This window comes from Strix aluco, chromosome 16, assembly GCF_031877795.1.
Source record: "Strix aluco isolate bStrAlu1 chromosome 16, bStrAlu1.hap1, whole genome shotgun sequence".
Lineage (NCBI taxonomy): Eukaryota > Metazoa > Chordata > Aves > Strigiformes > Strigidae > Strix > Strix aluco.
Genome location: NC_133946.1, coordinates 12,784,557 through 12,806,397, shown reverse-complemented (window position 1 = coordinate 12,806,397; position 21,841 = coordinate 12,784,557). Strand labels below are relative to the sequence as shown.

The following is a 21,841-nucleotide window of genomic DNA, read 5'->3' as shown; positions in this document are numbered from 1 at the left end:
CTTAGAGCCACTCTGAATATTAATGGCCCAGTCTTTTTATTTGTAAGAGATCACCAAAACCATTTTTCTAGACTTACTTTTGCACTGTGTTATATTTGTTGACCCATCAAAATCAGTAGTGGTGTTTCCAGGGCATGAAATGCAGTAATTTTGTCCAAACTCAGGCTGGTATGTCCCAACTGTGCAGCGAATACACCGATGAGTTGTGGTATTATAAAAATGGCCAGGTGAGCACTGAACTGGAGAGCAATTACATATGCAGCATGATTAAAAAGGTGACAGTAGCACATTAGAATGTGATTTAATGCATTTTTATAGGACCTAGTATAATTTCAATAACTGCAATGCCATATTCCTGAACCATGAGGTTAATAAAGCAGAGGTAATTGAACAGATTTTAGTTTATTGGTCACTTGTGCAAGTTCAGAAGTCCCAAACACAACACTATAGAGCAGTTCTGTGTGGAAGCAGTAATAAAAGATATGGGGGTGTGAGTATAACCACTATGATTTTGTAAGCAGGATGCCAAGTAGAACAGTGTGTTACCGAATGGTCTAGCCACTGACATTTGACTTGAAAGATGAACCGTATGTGGAAATACTAACTAAATCTTTCTTTCTTGCCAGCTAATGCCAAGCAGCATGCACACTGCTGCCGCATCCTAGTATACCCCTGCAATCAGCTCACCACAAGCAGAGGTGACTTTGGCCCTCTACAAGTGGCACATTGCACCAATATTAGTGACTAAGCTGGTATATTGATGCCTTCTGTCATAATCACACACTGTCTTGCAACAACTGGCCATGACTCAGGGTACAGCCACCTCCACCAGATCTGTGGCACACAAATCATCATGTAAGCTAGACACATAAACATTAGCCCTCACAGGGCTTGCTGAGAGCACCTCCTGCGTCACCAAAGTGAGACCCCATTCTGACATACAAGGTCTTTCATAAACATAGCAGATTTTATGGAAGTTTTAGACATGAGATAGACAGACAGGGGAACAAAATCCTTTCTGGCAGACTTGTAACTTTTTTTCTAGCTCCCTGCATGCAGACAGGAAGATTCCCTTCTCTCATTGCAATCTGAGAATACAGGACCCCAAACACCTTTGCTTACATCTCTGTTATGCTTCTTTTCATTTGTTTTTGCTTAGCTATTCTGCATCTGTGTCCATCATCATCTGTACTGAAACCTGGCAGAAAGCAGTCAAGAGCATCAGCCATATACTATCTTTGCTCTTAACTCCATCATCACCTTGCTTCTTTATCCTTGCCCTTTTTCTTTGTGGGACTAAAAAAAAATTAAAATAAAATATTTTCCTACTCCTTTTACCTCCTTTGGCAAGTTCACCTCTCTCAGCTCAACATCAAAATAGTTTACTACTTTGCCTTTCAAATGTAGTCTTCTGTGCTGCACAGTCCATTTTTTCTATTCTTTTTAAGCTCTGCTTACTCCCAAATAACTCTAGTCTTGCTGAGCTTTGTAAACTAGCTCAGCCTGGAGTCCTTCCTTACATGCTCCACCCCTCAATCCAAATGCTTCAGATACAAGTTCCAAATAGTTCTTGCATCTGTGATTCCATGTCTCATGTGGCCTCTTCCACACGCAAATCCCCAAGCTCTTCATTCCAGTTAACACAAAAAATTCCTTTAATCTCCACTCTAATTTGAAAACTGAACCTCATTTATAGACCTGGTTTTGTTTATGTTAAATAAAACTGAAATCAGTTCCTCTTATCTTGATCCAAGGTTTTTAATGTGGTGTTTTTGCACTTTAACTTTGCACAATTAAGTACAAAACAACAGCATTTGTGGATTCAGTGATTCTTCACTGAAGTCTATTAGCTATTACATTATTACCAGTAATATTAATTCTTCAACCATACTGCAAAATTCTTCTATTGTGTTGCAATTCTCAATAGTAAACATATCTTAACTGACAGTAGAGAGATCTCTTAATCCAAACCACTACCAAATGTTTGCAACAGGACCTTATTTCTAACTCTTATTTCTACTCTATGGCAGTAGATCTTCTCTTAATGTTTTTTCTTCAGGTGATTTTGATAAAAGTGATGTTCTTTTGCCCATGCTTTAAGACACTGATTGACATTTCATGTCTCCATGGACACATATTTTTATCAGCATTTTCAAAGACAACTTCATAGCTGTCTTTCAGCTTTTTACATTTTAGATAACTAAGCTGCTGACGAAATTCCTTCATTTTTAAAGATATGATCCCCACCTGATTTTCACTCCTGTGAGGAAAACCTTGGGAGCTGACAGCATGTCAGCTCCACTGTGATCAAATTTAGAGGGCTGTCTGAGGTACTGCAGGGCTAAGCTGAATGCTAGCTTTTTATGTATACCCCAAGGCATCCAAGCCAGTTTCTCATTATAAACATGAAGAAACTATTTTCTTACTTATCCTCCAGGACTGCAGTCCCCTCCTTCACATTTTCACGTTGCTGCTGTGCTCAAACCCAAAATGTCAATAAGGCATACTGGTCTTGATTTTTCTCTTGAGACTTTTTTTTCCTCCCTGCTGTTCCTTTATATGACTTCACAGATCAACGACTTCACTGACCAACTTCGATGTATCTCCCAACCCCTTCTCAAGTCTTGAAAAAAAATCAGTTATAAAAAGAATTGAGGCTTTATTGAGTTTCCTTGCAACCAGGGCAGGCCAGCAAACTACGAGACCCCTGGAAGGAGAGATCCTTGAAAGGAAAATGACTCTTCTTTGAATGCCCCATTTGTAGCAGCAGCACTTACTTTTGCCTTGAATCAATGCAGTTCATCAAATAAATCTCAACCTTACCTTTGGTCTCACAGTCCTGAAACAAGGATGCACTGCTATGTCTCGTTGTTAGACCTCCTCCACAGGGAAAGCAGGATACTCTCCCAGCTTCAGGCTGGTATGTTCCAAGGGGACACGGCAGACAGGGTTTGAAGCCGTCAGGAGAATATTCACCTGGTGAGCACTGATCTGGAAGAGGAAGATCACACTTGCTTCAACCTGGACATTATAGGTGAAGGTATGTTAGTGAGCCTGCACAGGACCTGAAACCCCACGATGAAACTGCTCTCCTCCTTACTTGGGCGGTGGGAGCTAGGGTTTCGGAACTGAATGCTAGCAACAGGTAGAACATCTAACGCACCCTGTAAAACTGAAACAGACACCAATAACCTCTGCTGCTAGTGAGCTCTTCTGTGAGCTGGAATGGATTTCACACTTTGTTGCAAGGCTACACTGGACACTAGGCCTGTCCAGTACTCTTCGTTTATCTGTACAGTGCAGTTATGTTTGATTATATCTTCTTTCTAGCTAAAGAACTCTTGGACTCCTCCCAAATGAAATAATTTAGTACTGAACCCAAGATGCCAAAAATGTACTTCCAGATTTCTATAAGTGTCTTAATCTTAATATTATTGAATATTCATACTTCATAACTATTGGTGTTACTGAATTGTGTGAAAACCTCAAGCACAACAAGTAATCGTGCGAATTCACTAAACATCACGTGTGCCTCAAAGACTTTTAAAGCAGAAATATTCTTGCCATTCCTCTGATACTGGATCTTGGATAATGGTTAGCTGTGCACTGGATTCCTGTGTTCTGTATGGTGCGTAGATAGCACTAACTCAGTCCGACTGATCGTACCTAAACACACAATCTCAATATCATCTAACAAGCCCAGCAATATTTCTGGGTGTCTTTGAGAAATTCTGGTTTTCAAGCTTTTCACAAAAGAACTGGCTTCAGTGCCAGTATTTAATAATTACCCTGCTCTGGAAAAGCACAAAACACTGTTGCAGTTGTTCAGCTGTGCTGAAAAATTCTGTCCTTTTAAAGATCTGTTACGATAATAAACTGTTAGTTTTAGTTTACAGCTCCAATAAATCACTCAGTGAATAGCCGTTTTTGTTAGGAAGTTAAATTGGCCTTGGCTTCATTTCAGGATATATGACTAACAACAAGCAGGGCATTAACTACCGGTCATGATCAATGATGAAGAGTTTTGTTTATGGCTGATACACTGAGTGGAATAGTGAGTGTTCCTCCTTAGCTTAAAAATAAAATACAGCAGCTTAAGTAATGCTCTGTAGCTTATCAATGAAAGCTAGTGAAGAAGTCTTAGCTCTTGGTTCTAACTTTTTCCATCACACACCTCTTCTGCATAAGGACACACATTCATTTGCTTCCACACTTCTCAAGCCTTTCTTCATTTTATAAACATTCCTACAGAACACTCATCTCTGTACTCTTTGTGCAACTCAACAAACATGAATGAATTAAGGCTTTCATTGCAGCACTCCTAATAAGGTAAGGAAAGAGCACTATTTACAATTCTGTGACAAGGAAAGACAATCCAGATTAGTAAAGGTGATTTTGAGAAGTGGCTATGGGTAACCCAGAAGCAACGGAAAGACCAGTGCGAATATCCTTCCTTCAAAAAACTATGACTCTGTAAGAAATCAGTGCTCTGAGTGGCCTCACTAGAGACTATCTGCTCTCTGCTATCTCCCCTTAACTTGTCTTTTTCCCTTCATTTTAATCACATGTCAAGTTTGGGGTGGTTTGGGTTTTTTGCATTGGGCGCAGGGGGTGTGTCTTTGTTTTGGTTTTGTTTTGAACGGAATGCTACTTTACATTGACACATGTGAAAACCATACAAATTCAACCTTCAAACTGTACTTCAGGTTTCCTGAACTTGCTCAGAGTCCAGCATACCAGTAGGTCAGCTAACAGAGCTCGAAGGAAACCTGTCCCAGGCAGGAACCAAACCCAACACTTATGCTGAAATGTTACATTTGAGAACTTATCCCATCAGATCTCTCTTGACAACTTTATCATCTGCACCTTACTTGCCTTAGAACCGTGTGTTGTAAAACTGTAGAGCTCCCTGTGGAATAAAACTGAGTTGATCTAAATCTTCCAGGATTATTTAGCAAAGTGCCTAATTTTTGAAGATTTACATTGAGGAAGTAGACTTAAAAAGATCTCCTCAGACATCACGGAGATCCTCAACATAGGGCATTCTTAGATGCACTGAATAACTGAATTCTAAAAGCAAGAGAAAGATGGAGCAGAAGCATCAGATGGTCTGTTTCTGTGCCCTACTTCCACATTGAGACACACTGTGAGCTACGTTTTGGTTTCCAGGATTCCAAGGACTGGGGCAAGAGTCACAAGTTATTTGTCCTTCCCCATCCCGTTAAGTTTTATTAGGGCATAAAACACAACTTTCTCATTTCCCATTATAGCACATTCTGACACTCCAGCTAACTAGCAACAAGAAAGAAAATATCAGGTCACTAACATTTTGTGTCTGTGGATTCAAAGCCAAACTAGGTGGTCAGCAGCTAGACTACTAAAGTGCCAGGTGATACAAAGACTATGTTTACACAAGTATTAGAGCTGATCAACTGTCAGGACTTTTGCAATTTGGCAGTTTCGGTGTACTGAAAGAAGGCTGACATTTTAATTCAACTTTGCGCAGTGTTAATCTGAGGTCCATTAAGCTGCACTGGATCTACACTCCAACTGCTTCAGGCCCCATTTCTCTGCTGTCTTCTGCTCACACTGGCTGCCCCAGGGATGCACTGTGGCAGGTCAGCAGGATGGTAGGCTATGCCTGTGACAGTGCCTGCAGAGGAAAACAGAGCTGAGAGCAAAAGGCAGGAACTGTGTAAAATCAACCTGGGCCAACCCAAAACTTTGGCCAATCAAAGCTGGCCAATCAATTTGGCCAATCAATTGATTGAATCAATCAATTCAATTATTTAGTTTTGATTTTCTTGAAAGGTAGCAACAACAGAAAGAAAACTAAAAAAAAAAAAAAAAGTCCAACTAGCTACCACCACTGTAATAGGGTGTGCAAAACCAGCTGAATAAAAGCTGTGTACAGTGTGGTGGTTACAGTGTGAACTAGCTCGGAACGTTGTGAACGTGAAGAGAAAAGCCATGTAATGACTACCCAGCTCTTTCAGTTTAAACTACTGCTTAAAATTAAGAATAATTGTTTGGGCAACATCATCTTGCTGGAGACAAACCAGGCTGACAGAGGAGTCCAGCTGGATGAGCAATGGGCTTGTCCTGTGTGCCCATGGATTTGGGTTCACAGGACACCACCACCCTAGTGGGCCACTCTCTGCTCAGAAGTCACTGCACATTGTTATCAGAGGCCGAGCGGGCGAGGGGAGCACTAGTTGCTTTTACAGCCATAGTCGCTGGTTTATGAAGCAGCACGTGGTATGCCTCCTGGAACTGGAGAGACTAGGCCAAGATGGATAGGCCTATGAGGGTACTCCACACATACTCATATCTGATGCTACTACATGCAATAATGAGCCTTATTCTCAAGGGTGTCAAACACCCATGATCAATCTGAAATCAGTGAGATTTGAAAAAAAGCAAGCAACTCTGGATTAAGTTTATAAAGCATGTAAAATACAGAGACTGGGAAAATTAAGTTTTAAATATTGCATTGCCTAGAAGAATGCATAACCCTCTCTTTCCCCCACTATGACTTCTGAGACGCACCAAACACTTCAAGCCTTAACAGATCCTATGTGCATATGAGAAAAGAGGTTAATACATCCAGATACAGATTTAGCTATTTACAGTCTAATGAATACTCATTATTCAATGCAAATACTAAAATTACTCCAAGTGATGCTTAAGTTTTAATGCCTCAGGCTCTTAAATAGATCAGTTTCTTCACATGACTACATCAAAACAAGATTTCCAAAGTGGTACCAGTGTCCAGACAATTTGATCCACAAACACATTCCCTGTAAACTGTTCCCTGTTCCTCACCGTCTTCCACCTAGAAATGTTCCAAACAGAGGCCATTCATCTAACCCCCCTGGAGCACAGAGCAGGGGTAATGAGGAAAGCCTGTTTAGAAGCTCACAGCACTCACCAGGGCCCAATTTAGCATAACAAACAGACTTGGTGTTAGGTTCAATTATGGTAACATTAATTATAACGACATTATGTCAACACATAAATAATCCCATGGAAATCCATAGGACTGTTCATGAAATTAGGATGACACGAATGAACCCTCTCTAATAAAAAAAAAAAAAATCCAAAAACCAATAACAAAACCCAAGAAACATCCCTAAGAGTTCAAACTTTTCCCGTCAATTGTTTAAATGAAATCAAAAAAGCTTACGAGCTTCATTTCACAAAACTAGAAACTGCATGGTCCCACCTGACACATGGGAAATACCCAGTCGAAACAAGATCTGAAGATCTGCAAATAATGACATTAAATCAGAATTCCGCTGGCTGACTTGCTCTTTTTTCAGAAGCCTGATTGTTTTTCTCCAAATGAACAAAAGAACCAATTGCCTCTAGTAGACTTCATTTCTGCAGCCACTGTCTTTGTCTTCAATACCCATTAAAAACCTGGTCTTGAGTCTCATGCAGCTGTTTTAAAGGAAAAAAAAATACGTGAAAGCTTTTCTGATGCAAAGACAAGAAGAAAAGGGGGGAGGGGGGAAGAGAGGGGCCCACAGGGAACCGGGATTAACAGTTACAAAGACATTTAAAGGCTCTTCCCCTCTTTTCAACACTTTAGCCTTTGAGCATTTGCTCCTATAGACAAATGCTGTAGTATCTCAGTGGCTGAGAAGGTGAACCTCAAAGGAGGTCATGATCTACCAATTCACCATTTTCTTAAGAATGATGCCTTGACTTTATAAGGAAAAATCACAAACAACTGATGCAAATTGATTCTGAAGTGGCATCCTTTAAGTTATTGTGTTTTAGCAGTTCACACATTTAGGTCACATGAGATGGTTACATCCTAAGGATTTGTGTCTTAAATCTATGATTGTCAGAGCAAGCAGATTAGCAGAAAAATAGCACCCTTTCTCCCATTTGATAATTAATTTCTTCTTGTCAGATTTTTATAAAATTCTAAAAAAACCTGCAACATACAATCCTCTGTTGTGTAACACAACTACTAATTGTAACAACTGCAAAGACAGGCAGCACTTCGCTTTTCTCTTTAAATCTCATACTTTTATAACGCCAGTATCACACCACATCTAAACTTTGAGATGTGGTTCATCCCTTTGTATGAAATGTTAATATTTTATTTGCATCCTCTAAACTAAAGGGACAAAACTGCTGAATGCTGAGCAACGAAATGCATCAACACCTCCCACACAAGACAAAGCTGCTCAGCATTTACATCAGAGCAGCGCCTATACCAGCACTGCTTATGCTTGCTGTTCTCTGAAGCGACAGCCCTTTGGATGAATCCACTTGCGACTACCATGCAGCAAGGGCATGTTCACATGTCCTTTTACAGAGCAATGTCAGGGAATAGTACTTTTCATTGCCTCCTTCCATCTCTTAAAGTATTCATGTATCCAACACAAAAAAATACCAAATGGAACAGGCAAGGTGTACTTTCAACTCCATGGGAAGTGGTCAAGGTATGGCAGAGTTTTAAGCAATGGAAAAGCAGCTAAAATGCTTGTTGTTTCTCCCTCAGTGGAAAGTGCCTGAGGGCAAAAGAGTCCCAATAAATATGAACAACTTCTCTGTCAGTATGGAGGTTCCTGGTAAGTCAGTTTCTGATAAGGAATCTCTAGTATTTAAACAGTTGGTCTTTGGTTGTTACATCGGTCTAAAGTCTTGCTCATATGGGAGAAAGAATACTTGTAGCCAGATTAGTGAATGAAACGGCATTCTCCCCAAGACAAATCTCCTCTCACAGAAGCATGTAGCATTTCCAGCACCCTTTGATGGTTCATGCAGTCTTGAAGCACTGTCATTCAAATACACATGGTTTTTACCATAACATTTACTTCAGTGTGGAAAGATCACACTCCTGCTATAAGAATCCAGTTCTCTGGGAGGGCTGATGAAGGTTCCATTTTGCCATACACATTTCCTGTGGTATACATCAGTAGAGACCTACTGCAGGTTGCTCCCTGGAAGCCATTCACAGGACTTCATGGAATTAATCAACGTGAGCCAATGCTAAATATGCTTACTGATTGATACAGAGCTCACACATAACAAGGTAGACAAACACAACACCTGAACCTCTAAATCATCAGAAAATCCCAAACAGAACTGTATGTTAAACAGCAAACTTGAAATAAAATACACTATCCCTTGCAATCAGCAGTGAATCCCCTTTTACCATCAACAGATGCTTAAAGAACAACAGACACACCCATGCAACCATTCAGCACATTAAAAATTATGAAATAGCTTGGAAATCACATCTAACCTGTTCCTGGTGCCTTTCTGGAGTTTTTATTCTGTGCTGTACCCCACTGCAGACAGTAGGAGTTAAGACAGGAAAATCAGGAAAAGTACTACCTCACCAAAAGTGTGAAACCAAATGAGGTTTAGCCTACTGCCCCAACTGCAGTTACCCAAGACAAAAAGCTGCCAGAGCAGGAGCTGGACTTTCCCCCTTATGCTAATCAGATACAACTGTTTCAGGCAGTGCTGTGTCAGAAGTCCACCACAAGAAGACAACGACCAGTACATGACTATCTGAATCAATAAAACAATATCTAACAGCCATACTCCAAGTATTTTGTTTTAAAAAATGTATTTGAAAACAATGAACTGAAACCTCCACTTCATTCACTATCTGCATCACAGAAGACTTGTAAGTCCCTAGACTTTTTTTTTTCCCCCTCACTGCTTCCTGCTCCTCTGGTCAGACCGAGCAACATCCCTTTGCCAAAGTTCTCTGCCTGTCCAGAGACCACATCCACCACCTGCACTGAATCCATCTGCTGATGTGGTATCTGTTGCTATGGAGTCACTTTCTCCCCAAATCATTAGCAGGGCCCCAATCCTGTCCAGAAGTTCTCAGCAGCTCCACAAAACAATCAGATCAAAACCAAACAAAACAAAACCCAACTCTCCCACACACACCCTTGAGCTAGCTTCTTCCTCTTCTTCCACACTGTTCCCACTCCATTCTCTTCTCCCCAGTCTCTCTCTTAGCTCCTTCTGACTGGCAGTCAAAGTAGCAGCCGCCCCAGTACACGTTGGGACAATCAGCTTTTTCTAAGGAAAGGAGGCGTATGTAACAACACTGCCTCTGCATGTACTTTTATGTCCCCTCAGCAGCTACTGAACTTTCTGTCCAAATTCCAGCAATCTGACAAAGGATGCAGAGAGGTTTCAAAGACACTAAGTTTCTGTACGTTTAATGTAAATAAGTGGGGGACGTGCAAGTGGAGGAGAGGGACCTTCTTAGCATCCATGCAAGTAAAAGGCTGTGGTGCAAGTCCCATCTCCTGTTTGATCACAGCAAATCTACACAAGGATATGGTCTGAATACTTCAACTGAAGAAAGGAAGATACATTTACTAATTACACCTCTTCAGGCATGAACAAATGGAACCGTAAGGCACGAGACCCACAAGGAATCATATTTTACTAGTTCCACTGCTCACAGCAGCACCTGTTAAGATGTCCAGAGCAAACTGTAGCACCAATTCAGCAACAGAAGAGGCTTGACTTCTACAAGTTGTTCTTCAAAACATTTGTGTTCATATGATCAGTGTCTCTGTTTTAACCATGGACAGGCTATTTGTGCTCACCATACCAAAGAGTTTTCCAGGCATTCTCCAAAAAGACCCTTTTCTATCTGAGCTAGCACAGAAATGTCACGTAAGCTCTTCATTTGTAATGAGAAATTAAACTGGTTTTGCAGCTACCTAAAAAAAATTTTGTTTCTTTTTTATTCCAATTCCTAACTGTAACTCATGTTGCCTTCTCTACCTGCAGTATTTTTAGCTTACTCATTGCTGTTTTTTCCAGATGAAATCACAAATTGCTTGAAAGCCATATTGTGCTCTGTACAATGGATTGAGACAATTTTTCAAAGCCTTCCTCCAGCATCCAACACAACAGCTTGAAAACATCCGTGCAAACTCATCTTGGTGAGCTTTCCAAAGTTTTTCAGATTTATCACAACATTACCAAAAAAAAAGAAAAGAAAAAACTTATAGCTTTTTTCCAGCAGAATTCCTGAGTAATTCCCTAATCCGCTTGCTTGCACAGATGTTTTAAACAACACCAATTCATTTTTCTATTCTACGAATCCAAGTTTTTCTAGAGTTAGCAACACTAGACTGGAAAACTTATTCTGGGGCCGAATGGGTTGCTGCTGGAAGATGTACTAATTCAATCTGACAAGCATTTTAAAGGCTTGCTGATTCACAAAACCACCTACATGCTGCCTACCCTATGCAGCCTGAATTAGCTGTCACGGTTGTTAGGCCCCTGTTAAGATAACATCTGACCCCTCTCCTTAACTTTTGTGCTTTGGAAGCATTTATTATGGGCTGCACTATGGTGGTGCCCTCCAGTGCCATTATAATTAAGATTTTTCTCAGTACTGGCCTATAAAACCCCTATTCTCCATGAATTTGTAACTGTCATGAAGATTCTCTGGGACTCAGAGCTTAATCGGCAAAGAGAATGAGGCTATCAAACTCTGCTCAGCCTTTTCTTTGCAATGAAGGAGAGATGAAATGTTTACGAGTTCAGAAATACAGTGTTACACTGGATATTAAATATAGACTTAAAAATAACTGATGATGTCAAGGCCATTAGTGCCCAACGTTACTCCCACATTTTCTAACCTTGAGCTTACTGTAGGCGGTTCATCAACTATAACAAAGTGCAATGCACTGAGCCCTTATTCCACGCTATAACGCAGCAACTGCCAACAATAAATACATAGAGGGGCAGATGTCAGTAGCACAAACAGTAATGCCCTACTTCTTGTCCAGGAGAAAGGACAAGCATCCCACGATCCCCTCAAGCTCACCAGACCTGAGCAAAACAGTAAAACACACATAACTGTTTGTTCCTAATTTACATTTACTTACCACATCTGTTACCAACATGCATCTGTCCTACAGCACAAGACTGCTGCGGTTCTGATAGCTTGAGAGACTTTCTGGCCACTTCGTGGTCCATGCCAGAGACACGAATGCGGAACTGGTCCCTGCTGACTGTCTTCCGTAAGGTTCGAATGGTTTTACGGAACCTCTTTTCAGTCTTTTTCCGAGCACAGCGCACATCGCATGTGTCTGAAAAGTATCAAGGGTGAAACCTGCTATAAATGACCATGCACAAAAATCCACCCAATTAAAAAAGGCCAACCAATGCAAATCATTGAGAAAGCAACTTCTGTGAACAAGTCTGAAATCCTTAAGGACAACACCACCAGGCTAAAAGAAAATTGATCAGACCACAAGACTTTAATCTATGGGCAGCTCTTTGATCTTTGAAACTATCCCCATCCCTCACTATTTTTGAAGCAGTAAAATTCATTTTCAAAACAGGAGATACTTTTTATTATCATTTTGCATACAGATAGATGTGAAAAATACAGAAATTAAGGAGCAAACAGCAAGAAGCTTCAAACCGCACCTTGGATTATTTTCCAACCAACCTGTCACCTCCTTTCGGCTTGTTTCAAGCTCAAAGTCCGCAGTGATAAAAATTTCTCTAGTCGCTGTCAGCCTACTGAGGGCTCCATGAACTTTCTTGCCAGAGCTGCATGTTAGGTTTACATAGTGGAAGCTCTCCATTACTGAATTATGTCTCTCTGTATGAAAAAAAATTAAAGGAAACAAAAGCTTGGCCAGAAGTGTTCTTGAACATTCACTAGTGCTCAGCACATATGTTGTCATGACAAGTTAAAGGGGAGCAAATGATCAACTCCACATGCCAGTAAACAGTTTGGCCAGTTTCTCAGCTGGTACACCTTCACATAGAATCATGACTCCAGCACACCTACAGATGTACTGTTGGGCTGAGACTCTGGCACGGCAGCAGATCTGAGGCATGATTCACTGCTCAGATGAGAGCTTGGCTGCAGTGCTCAGCTTGCTTCCCCTGGGTTTTGCTAGCAGGTTCTAATGAACTGCCTTTGCACTATGCAAAGCATCTTAAAACCATGACACTGCCTGCATCAGGCAGGCTACTCGAGGGAAAAAAATTTGCATTCATATGAAGCATGTGAAAAACATATTAGCTTATAGTGGTGTTTAATTTAACTAGTGGTTGCATACACAGGACATTTGGAGACCATTTTCAGAGTTTGAATAAGGAAATAACGTTTAGTATAAGAAAACACCTGGAATAAGCTTTGGTTCTGGAGTATATAACTCTTCACTGAGCATCTAGTGTAGTTTCTCACTGTTACTTTTCTAAGGACAAACAAACTGACATGCTGATTCATCATATTGTTTAGTGACTTCTTCCCCCAGCTCCTTTTTTTTTTTTCTTTTTTTTTTTGTCTTTTTTGAAATGTATTCCTCCTCATTTTCTGCTGACTTTGTAAATTCCCTGGCTATACTTTCTGCTGTGGAACAGATGGAAAAGTTGATTTCACTGTGCCCATCTGGGGCTGCTGAAGTATAAAAGGAAGACAAGAGAAAAAAGGAATAACCATTTGGCAATAGAGTCAGCATAAAAGGCCAGGAGATTCTTCACTACAGCATCAGACAGTAAGGTGCAGGTGAGAAAGGAAAGAACAGAAAGAAGGGATAGGGATAGAGAAAGGAAGAAATCAAAAAATGAAAAGAATGGTTGATTTTACTGAGAACTTATTGGCAGTGGTACAAACAAAAAAGGAGAAGGGCCTTCCTAGCAAGACTGTAAGGTTGTCACAGGGAAGTCCTGTGATCTGAAATAGCTCTTGCAAGACTCATGGCTGGGAAGGCGTGCGATTCATGAGGTCAGTGAAGAGCAGAAAGTTTGCAGTCCTCTATGCTCTGCTTGTGGTATGCTTCACATCTGGAAAGCACTTAACCCCTGAGCTATGGCTCTAACCTGCTTACCTGCATTTTTATATTCATACCTGGTATTATCTCTTCCAGACCTTCTTGAAACATCTCAGTCTTTTTCAAACTACATTTTCCTTCATTTAATTTAAAGGTTACGCTTATCTTGATGGCTGAAGTATCTTCGGAAAGAAACAATGGCAAGTTATTTTAAAGAAGGAACTGAAAATTTAGATAACCCTAATGTCACATCATACTGATGACATCAAAAAATATGCTGATATAAAGTGAAAAAGTAGTCATCACAGAAAACCTAAAGAGATGACAGCTTCCTCTTGCTGTGAAGCTGGTTCACAACTGGAATTGGAAAAAAGTGTGACAGATTTTATTTTAAATTAAAAAAAAAAAAAAAAAGGAAAAATGAGATCAAGTCCAGATCTGCTATTGGATAAATCAAAGAAAGGTTAGCTGAAATAAAGGAGATACTCCAAACCAGTTCAGAAAGTAGTTTATTTCTGTATAAAATAGTGCCTCTTATCTGTTTATCTTTAAATGCTTTCTAAAGTTTATTGTCCAACAGCTTAACCTAAACATATTATATGTTGCCAATACTATCCAGTCTGGAAGCCTAAAGAGAAGCATAAGTCTCCTGGCCTAGCTGTTTATTTCACTACTGATCTTTTTCTCTTTCCTTATTCATTTTCGAATAGTCTTCATTTGAGTGATGCTGATGAAGCAGTACAAGGGGAATTTCCTGCTGTAATCATGAGGAAGAAAAAACAGAGGGAATATAATGGAGAGGGAAAATAGAAAGTCAACAGGAATGCCCTTATTTCAGAGTTATCTATTAAAAGAAATCAGTCAAATCATGCAACAGTAAGTCTAGTGATTACCCAGCCAGCTGGAGGCATTTGTATTTTGCTGCTTTTTCTTAAGCTGAGATGACCTGCCACAGGTGAGGGTGTAGGCGTCTTGTGTTCCTAACAGACAGACCATACAGACAGACAGACAGTAAAGACACAGGCACTGTGCACAGACTGAAGACTCCTGTAGTATAAAAGACATTTTTAATTCCTTGATCAGCATCATCATCTTCCCCTTTTTCAACAATGTTGTTCATAAAATACTCCACATAAGAGCTTGTCTCTTCCTAAGCAATTTAAAGGTTTCAGGAAGAAAAGCAGCATCTGTCCCATAAGCACTGGCCGAGTCTGCATGCTGGGTCCTGTGGGGCGGAGGGGCTGTGCGGGCAAAATCTCAGACCCCACGCAGGGCTGGAATGCCTTCGCCCCATTCAGCAGCGGCTCTCAGGGCCAATTAAGGAATGGCCCAGGGAGCACGGAGAATTCTGCCCTGTCCTCCCCAGCTTCAAAAAGACAGTTGTCACGAGAAGGGAATCTGAGGGTAGAGTGGTTATAAAAGACAAGGAAAGGGGGGCTTTCCTGGGACACTGGCAGGGATATAGCCCTTTATTATCTATAGTGAAAGAGTAAAGGTCCCTGTTGATTGTCTACTTCTTGGGGCTTCCATCAGAGTTAAGAGGTTTGCTATTCTTACATTCTCTACAGAATCATATGGTTGTTTTTGTTGTTTGTGACTTACCAGAAAATACTTGGACATCTGAGGAGCAGCTTAAGAAGCATCTATCGCTCCCACCACTCTTAATGCAGTGCAGCAATACCTTGGGTGACATACTACCAGGCAAGGGACCCTTTGTCTCTAAATAGGATAAAACAAATACTCACAGAAGTAAAACATCTACATACACTCTACTAATAAATCAGCATGCAGTTGCTTTTGTAGCTGGTACCTAGGAGCACCCATGCAAGTTAATATGCTATTTAGACAGAAAAATCAAAGCAAAATAAAATCACTAGAAGATCGTACCACATACATATTTTAGGTAAAGCTATCATCAGCAAACCTTCTCATGCAGAGGAACAAAAGGAAATAGAAGAATGAGCTAAATAAAAGCACAGGAAAGAAAGCATCAAAATCCCTCAAAGTATCTCCTGTTTTTTGGGGAGGGTTTCGCTTGTTTTTATCCATTTCAACATCAGTACCATCACGCCTCACTAAAAAGTAAAGCGGAATACCAGGAACAATGACTCATACCACTTAACTGGACAGATCAAGATTTTCAGATTTGACTATAACCACATGGCCATCAGACACATCAGGAGTAGAAATGTATTTACTAGGCACCTTACCAACACAATCCTTTTTATTCCAGTGTAATTTGTAGTTAGAGTGACACAGGCATTCATAGTCTCCCAGTGTGTTCATACACAGCTGTTGGCAACCACCATTGTTGACGCTACATTCATTAATATCTACAGAGGAAAGGTAAAAACCACTTTTTAAAAGTTACTCTTGCCAAAGGCCTGTACTCTAACTCCACTAGGTAAACATGTACACAAGTACTGCTTAGTAGGGTTTGGAAAATATTTTAGGAATGCTATCTGGACACCCACCTTGAAATAGTTTTGTTTTCATGGAAATTCATTGCTAAATGTCAAAATGGATCAAACGTTGTCAGAGGGGAGCTGTTAGGTATGTCCTTAAACCACATAATTAAAAAAATACCCAGTCTCAGCAATATGATAACAAATCAACTCACAGAGAAGGAGACCAAATCAAGTCTGCATTGCACTGTGTTTGGTTAATTAATATTTCTAATTTGGAATACAGACAGGCAACATGGACAAAATTCATACTGATCAATCCTCCAAAGTGCTCAGATAAATACAACTGCTGTGGAACACTATTTGACTCCATGTGGGCATGTAACACTACTGTATCACCATTGCTCCTTTCGGCCAGTTACCCAATTTTGAGGCCTTGCCCTGCCCAATAAATGCCAATAGGAGGAGAAACTACTGACAACACAACATACTGCCTTTGGTGCAAACTTGCACGCTGATGCAGAATATACCATTCACCAGTGGTGTATCCCAGGGGTCAAGACTGGGGCCAATACTATTTATCCTCTTCATTAAACCTGGATGATGGGACAAGAGTTCACCCTCAGGAAGTTCGCAGAGGATACAAAACTGGGAGGAGTGGCTGATACACCAGATGGTTGTGCCACTATTCAGAGGGACCTTTACTGGCTGGAGAAATCAGCCGACAGGAATCTCATGAATTTCAACAAAGGGAAATGCAAAGTTCTACGTCTCTGCTTCTCAGATGCACCCTGACAACTGCTTCACTTGTCTCCAGTAACTTTATGGCAATTATACATAAGCCTAGAAAGCTGCCATCAAGAAATCTCTTGTAAGTCCCAGAAAGTTTGTGCAACTGAGGGTACCCACTTCTACATCCACTTTTCCCAATGGGAATAATAAGTTCTTGTCACTGTTCTCCCCAAATTTATTCTCCCCTCTAGGTAGGTAACAATTTGGTAGAAAACACTGTGAAACAGATTACAAAACCGAGCTGATTTTAGGGGGAAAAACATGCTACTAAAAGAACTGAGACAGCAGGGGTAGGGATGAGCAGCAGAGGGATAATGGAGAAAAAAAGGAACACCTTAAATTGGTACTACTACCTAAGATACCACAAAATCAGCCCAAAACTTTGGTTTTCATTGACCTTTCTTTAGGATGCTGCATGAAATGACCACATGTTATCTCCAGCACTTACTAACTTCTTCCACATAGGTCAGAAGGCGTATACTCAGTAACCCTATCAGCCTTGACACAGCCTGTGATTGCCAGTAAATGAAGGACTTACTATGGTACAAGGATTAACATCATCTGCACAGGAGTATGATATGAAGAGGCCAATTAGCACCCAACAGAAAAATTATAGTTCCTTTCCCTCGTTGGCAGCCAAAAGAAATGGAATTAATACAAGGGAATTCATGAGAACAGACTTCTTTAAGCAAATAGAACACATGAATAGTGTTACTCCTCATCCAGACCCTGTTCATCAGGATAAAACACAGTGATGTTGTAGCCCTGTAATCTTCTTGGCAGACTTTCTAGAGGCAGAGGTTAGAAGAGATCAGGCACGCAGAGATCTCAGAATCGTTATCTCCAAGTTCAAGTGTACTCATTCTGCCTCAGAAATAAATAGGTCTTAATCAGAATTAAGCAAGCAAACGGAGTCAGTAAGGTCTTGCCTAGAGCTTATATAAAACACATTTAATTCCATTTAGCATCCAGTTATTCACATTTTCTCAAGTTAAATCTGGGAATTTGTCGCAGAAATATTCGCACTTGACGCACATTGAGGTTCTGTGAACATCTTTCTTTCCTTGAACTTTTCTTGTAGGAAAGACATAAAAGATTTAAGAGTATTAATCTTGGCCAATGCAGATCAGTAGTACTACATCAGCTAAATTCCAATCTACATCACATGAGGATCTGACATATGCACAAGGGCAACCTGCAAAGCTGTACTTTCCTAAGTCATGCAGAACTTCCTGTTCTTTAAGTCCCATTCCACTGAATTTTCATCGAAGTCAATGAGACTTCTACATATGAAAATTGTATCAAATCATGGCTTTCATATCCAGGTGCAAAATGCATTGGTTTGTTCTAATAATCACAAGTGCTTTCTGGATGCAGGCTGGGAAGGGAAAATCATTTGAGCAAAGACAGAAATAAGCAGGATTAGTTTCTACTTTTGCTATGTCTCCTTATCATGGCAAAGAGTAAAATTTACTCTATAAGCCTACTGCATATACATAGGCTTGTGTCTTGCACAGACACTAATCAGACCTGTGGCAACAGCACTCTACCAGCATGGCCTGTAGTATCTTTTTATAACTCACCTCCACAATGTGTGAAGCCATAGAGAGCGTATCCTTTGTTACAAGTACACTCAAAGGTGCCTGGATGATTGATGCACGTGTGGTCGCATGTCCGTTCAAATGAGCATTCATCAATGTCTGCAAGTTTTAAAGGGATACATCAATATCTTTCAGCCTGACAAGGGAGCACTGAAGAGCTAACAAAGTTGGACACAGAGACGTGGAGATTTATGTAAACTAAGCAAATTCTTTTAAAGAAAATAATATAACATAATGAAATGACAACTTTTAAAAAGAACAATTAGTTTGCCAAGCAAACTTTTTCTTGGCAAACATGAAAACTGATGCTACATTTTTAACAATTATGTTTAAAATAAATTATTTCTCTTCTATGCAAGAAAAAAAATGCTGACAGAACTCTTATTTCATTAAGAAAAGTCTACATAAGGTCTGCAGAAATAGATTTACAAAAGAAAGGATTGCCTTTGTTTTTTCCCCACAAATGAAAGCAAAGGCCACATTTTTAACTCTATATGAATATGCAGTGCCTGATTTAAATGTGCTGAAAGTCACCATGTTCTCCGAGATACGCCTGAAGACAGATGACTGGAATAATTTGGTGAATTTTTCCACTTATCTATCATACTGTATATTTAGACTTCAGTGTCTGTCTCTAAAAGCTGCTGAGATCCTCGTTTTCTCCAGTGAAACTTTTCCGTGGCATTACAATCACTTTGCACACATCTTTGTAAAGCATAGTTAGCATAACAGCCTAATCATGATCTCAGTGAATTGAATGGTAAAACGGTAAGATTCCCATCACTTTCTGAGACCCTGAATATTTATTATACCACGAAAAGCACCTAAAACTTCTGTGCTAGTACATTATGCACGCCATGTAAGAATGTTTACAAAGAAGTTCACATGAACATCACTGACACATTACATCGTTCTTTTTTCTTGGGCTTGGGCATGCTTCAAGATACCACTTTTGAAACAATCTAGGGAAAGTAACAGAAGTGACAAAGGGGAGATACAAGTCATTAAAACACATTCATAAACAGATTCCATTAAGAAAAAACACGAACTATCTTGAAAATCTTATGTTTTTACAGTAAGTTTGTTCCATATAAATAGTTGTCCTTCTTTGGTTTAAAAACGGTAAGAATACACCAAAAACCCAGGTGAAAACTATTTTCTGTTGGTCATTTCAGCTTTAATTCATGACTAGTGTCAGATGGTTGTCTAAGAAATTGAATTATTCACCTTCCCAATCGGCTGATTGGCTTTACATTGTTTCAAACTGTGGCTTTTCAAAAACCACAGAACATTTGGCTATTTAGATTTTAATGGCTTTAAGCAGCTTGAACAGGACTGCTAACTCTGTATGTACAAACCATTATACCGAAAAGCAAATATGTTTTGTAAGTCTCACGGCAGAAATCCATGTCATCCTAAAAATCCAATGCTCTATGATGTTTTAGGGAATAGTGATTCCAGCCTGTCTACAGGCCAGTAATTTCATAGATCACGTTATATCTTCTTTTCTTTAAATAATGAACTCATGGCATCTAAATATCCCATCAAGAAAAAATAATTTCACTGCAGTGGAGAACTAGTCAGTAAGATGGACAGAGAGATATTGTGTATTTTCCGCTGTAAATTATTTTAAGATCATTAATAGAAGGCAGGGGGAGGCATTATCCTCATAAAGAGCTTTTTAATATGATGCTATCTCTGTCACTTCCAGATAGCAGTTCCCTGTGCTGTTAAACATACTTCCTACAATAGTATCAAGCCAACCATGTTAATGCAACAGCTGTGTCACGAAGAAAAAAAAAAAAAAAAACCCCACAAACACAAAACTGAGGCATGGAAATTATTCTGGAGTCCATTATCACTTCATCATTGTAGTAGATGTCCAAGCCACGCTGATTTGTTCTACTTCTATTGCCTCTCCAGTGCACATACCTTGACAAGACTTCTCATCTGTTAATAATTTAAACCCTTTTCTGCAGCTGCAATCAAAACTGCCAACAGTGTTTTTACAGAAATGATCACAGCCTCCATTACTGGACTGGCATTCATCAATATCTGTAACAAAAGAAGTGCTTCAGCAAATGAACACAGTACATTCAACATACTTCCACTGCCAGATCCAGAAAACAGTCACGTCCAATTGGTTAGAGAAGCCCAGAAACAAAATCTAGTGAGACTATTACAAATTTTAACGAAGATCAGATCCAGCTCTTAAAAATGATCTGTCCCATTCAGCCCCATGACAGTGTTATTTGCTTTCATTTAATGTATTTAACTGTTACATTCGAGTACATGTATTCACAAAAGACCATTTCCCTGAGTTCCGTTTGCAAACAGTTTGACTTAAATGCTCTCTAACAGTTTTTAGCTTTTTAAACATTCTCTCCATTTCCTCTTCCTAAGCTCTGCAGAAATCTCAGACAGAGGAGACTTCCTGAGCTACCCTGTCTTTTTCTTGCCAATATTAAAACAAGTTCTTTATCTAATATTAATTGACTCAGGCATGGGGATTCCATCATTTTTGCCTAGCAGAACAGCTTTAACATCTATTACTGAAAAATGTATTCTAATATACAACCTAAATGTCCCTTTGCTCCTTTCCAGTACTCTCATTAGAGCTGCTTGGACCAGTATAAGTAATTCTCTTCACATAATCTTGTTTACACACCGATACTTACTTACAAACTGCTTTAATGCCCAGCTGACTGTAAGTTAAAATAGCAGACTATTGGACCGTATGCCTGTAAGAGCCTACATGCCTACCTCTGCCAGTACTGACCTCTACTTTACCACAGACCTGTTTCACCTCCTACCAAACCTCACCTCTGAAAAATGAGGCCATCTTGGCAGGAGGGGTGGAAGTGGTGAGGGGGAAGGCAGAGCAGCCGAGATTCTCTGCACATGATGCACCTGATGCAATAGAAAATGAGCATCTACCCCTGGCTGAAGTCCTTTCTTAGGTCAGATTACTGGCTTTCCTCTGGACACTGGATTACCTTCATCTGGAGAGGAATACCTTAGAGCAAGGTGTTGGCACGCACGTGTCCCCAAGTATTAACTCACCTTTACATGTCTTCCCATCAAACTGGAGCGTAAATCCAACAGGACAGCTGCAGTGAACTCCAGTCGATGTATCTTTACACGTACGATCACAGCCGCCGTTGTTTACTGCACACGTTTCTAGCCAACGAGATAAAGCTGAAGTTTGCTCAGGGATATTATAATGATAACAAGAAACATC

General features: G+C 40.0%; 1 protein-coding gene across 1 annotated transcript in view; it reads right to left on the bottom strand.

Annotated features, from left to right (window-relative positions):
- Positions 1-21,841, bottom strand: part of SCUBE2 (signal peptide, CUB domain and EGF like domain containing 2) — a 40,192-nt gene that overhangs the window by 4,392 nt on the left and 13,959 nt on the right. The window contains exons 7-17 of the mRNA XM_074841869.1: positions 21,664-21,780; positions 20,533-20,655; positions 18,583-18,699; positions 16,013-16,135; positions 15,405-15,521; positions 14,696-14,782; positions 13,880-13,984; positions 12,467-12,622; positions 11,898-12,101; positions 2,824-2,991; positions 78-239 (exon numbers count right to left, since the gene is read on the bottom strand). Coding sequence (XP_074697970.1) covers positions 78-239; positions 2,824-2,991; positions 11,898-12,101; positions 12,467-12,622; positions 13,880-13,984; positions 14,696-14,782; positions 15,405-15,521; positions 16,013-16,135; positions 18,583-18,699; positions 20,533-20,655; positions 21,664-21,780 — 1,479 coding nt within the window. The remainder of the gene's footprint in view (positions 1-77; positions 240-2,823; positions 2,992-11,897; positions 12,102-12,466; positions 12,623-13,879; positions 13,985-14,695; positions 14,783-15,404; positions 15,522-16,012; positions 16,136-18,582; positions 18,700-20,532; positions 20,656-21,663; positions 21,781-21,841) is intronic.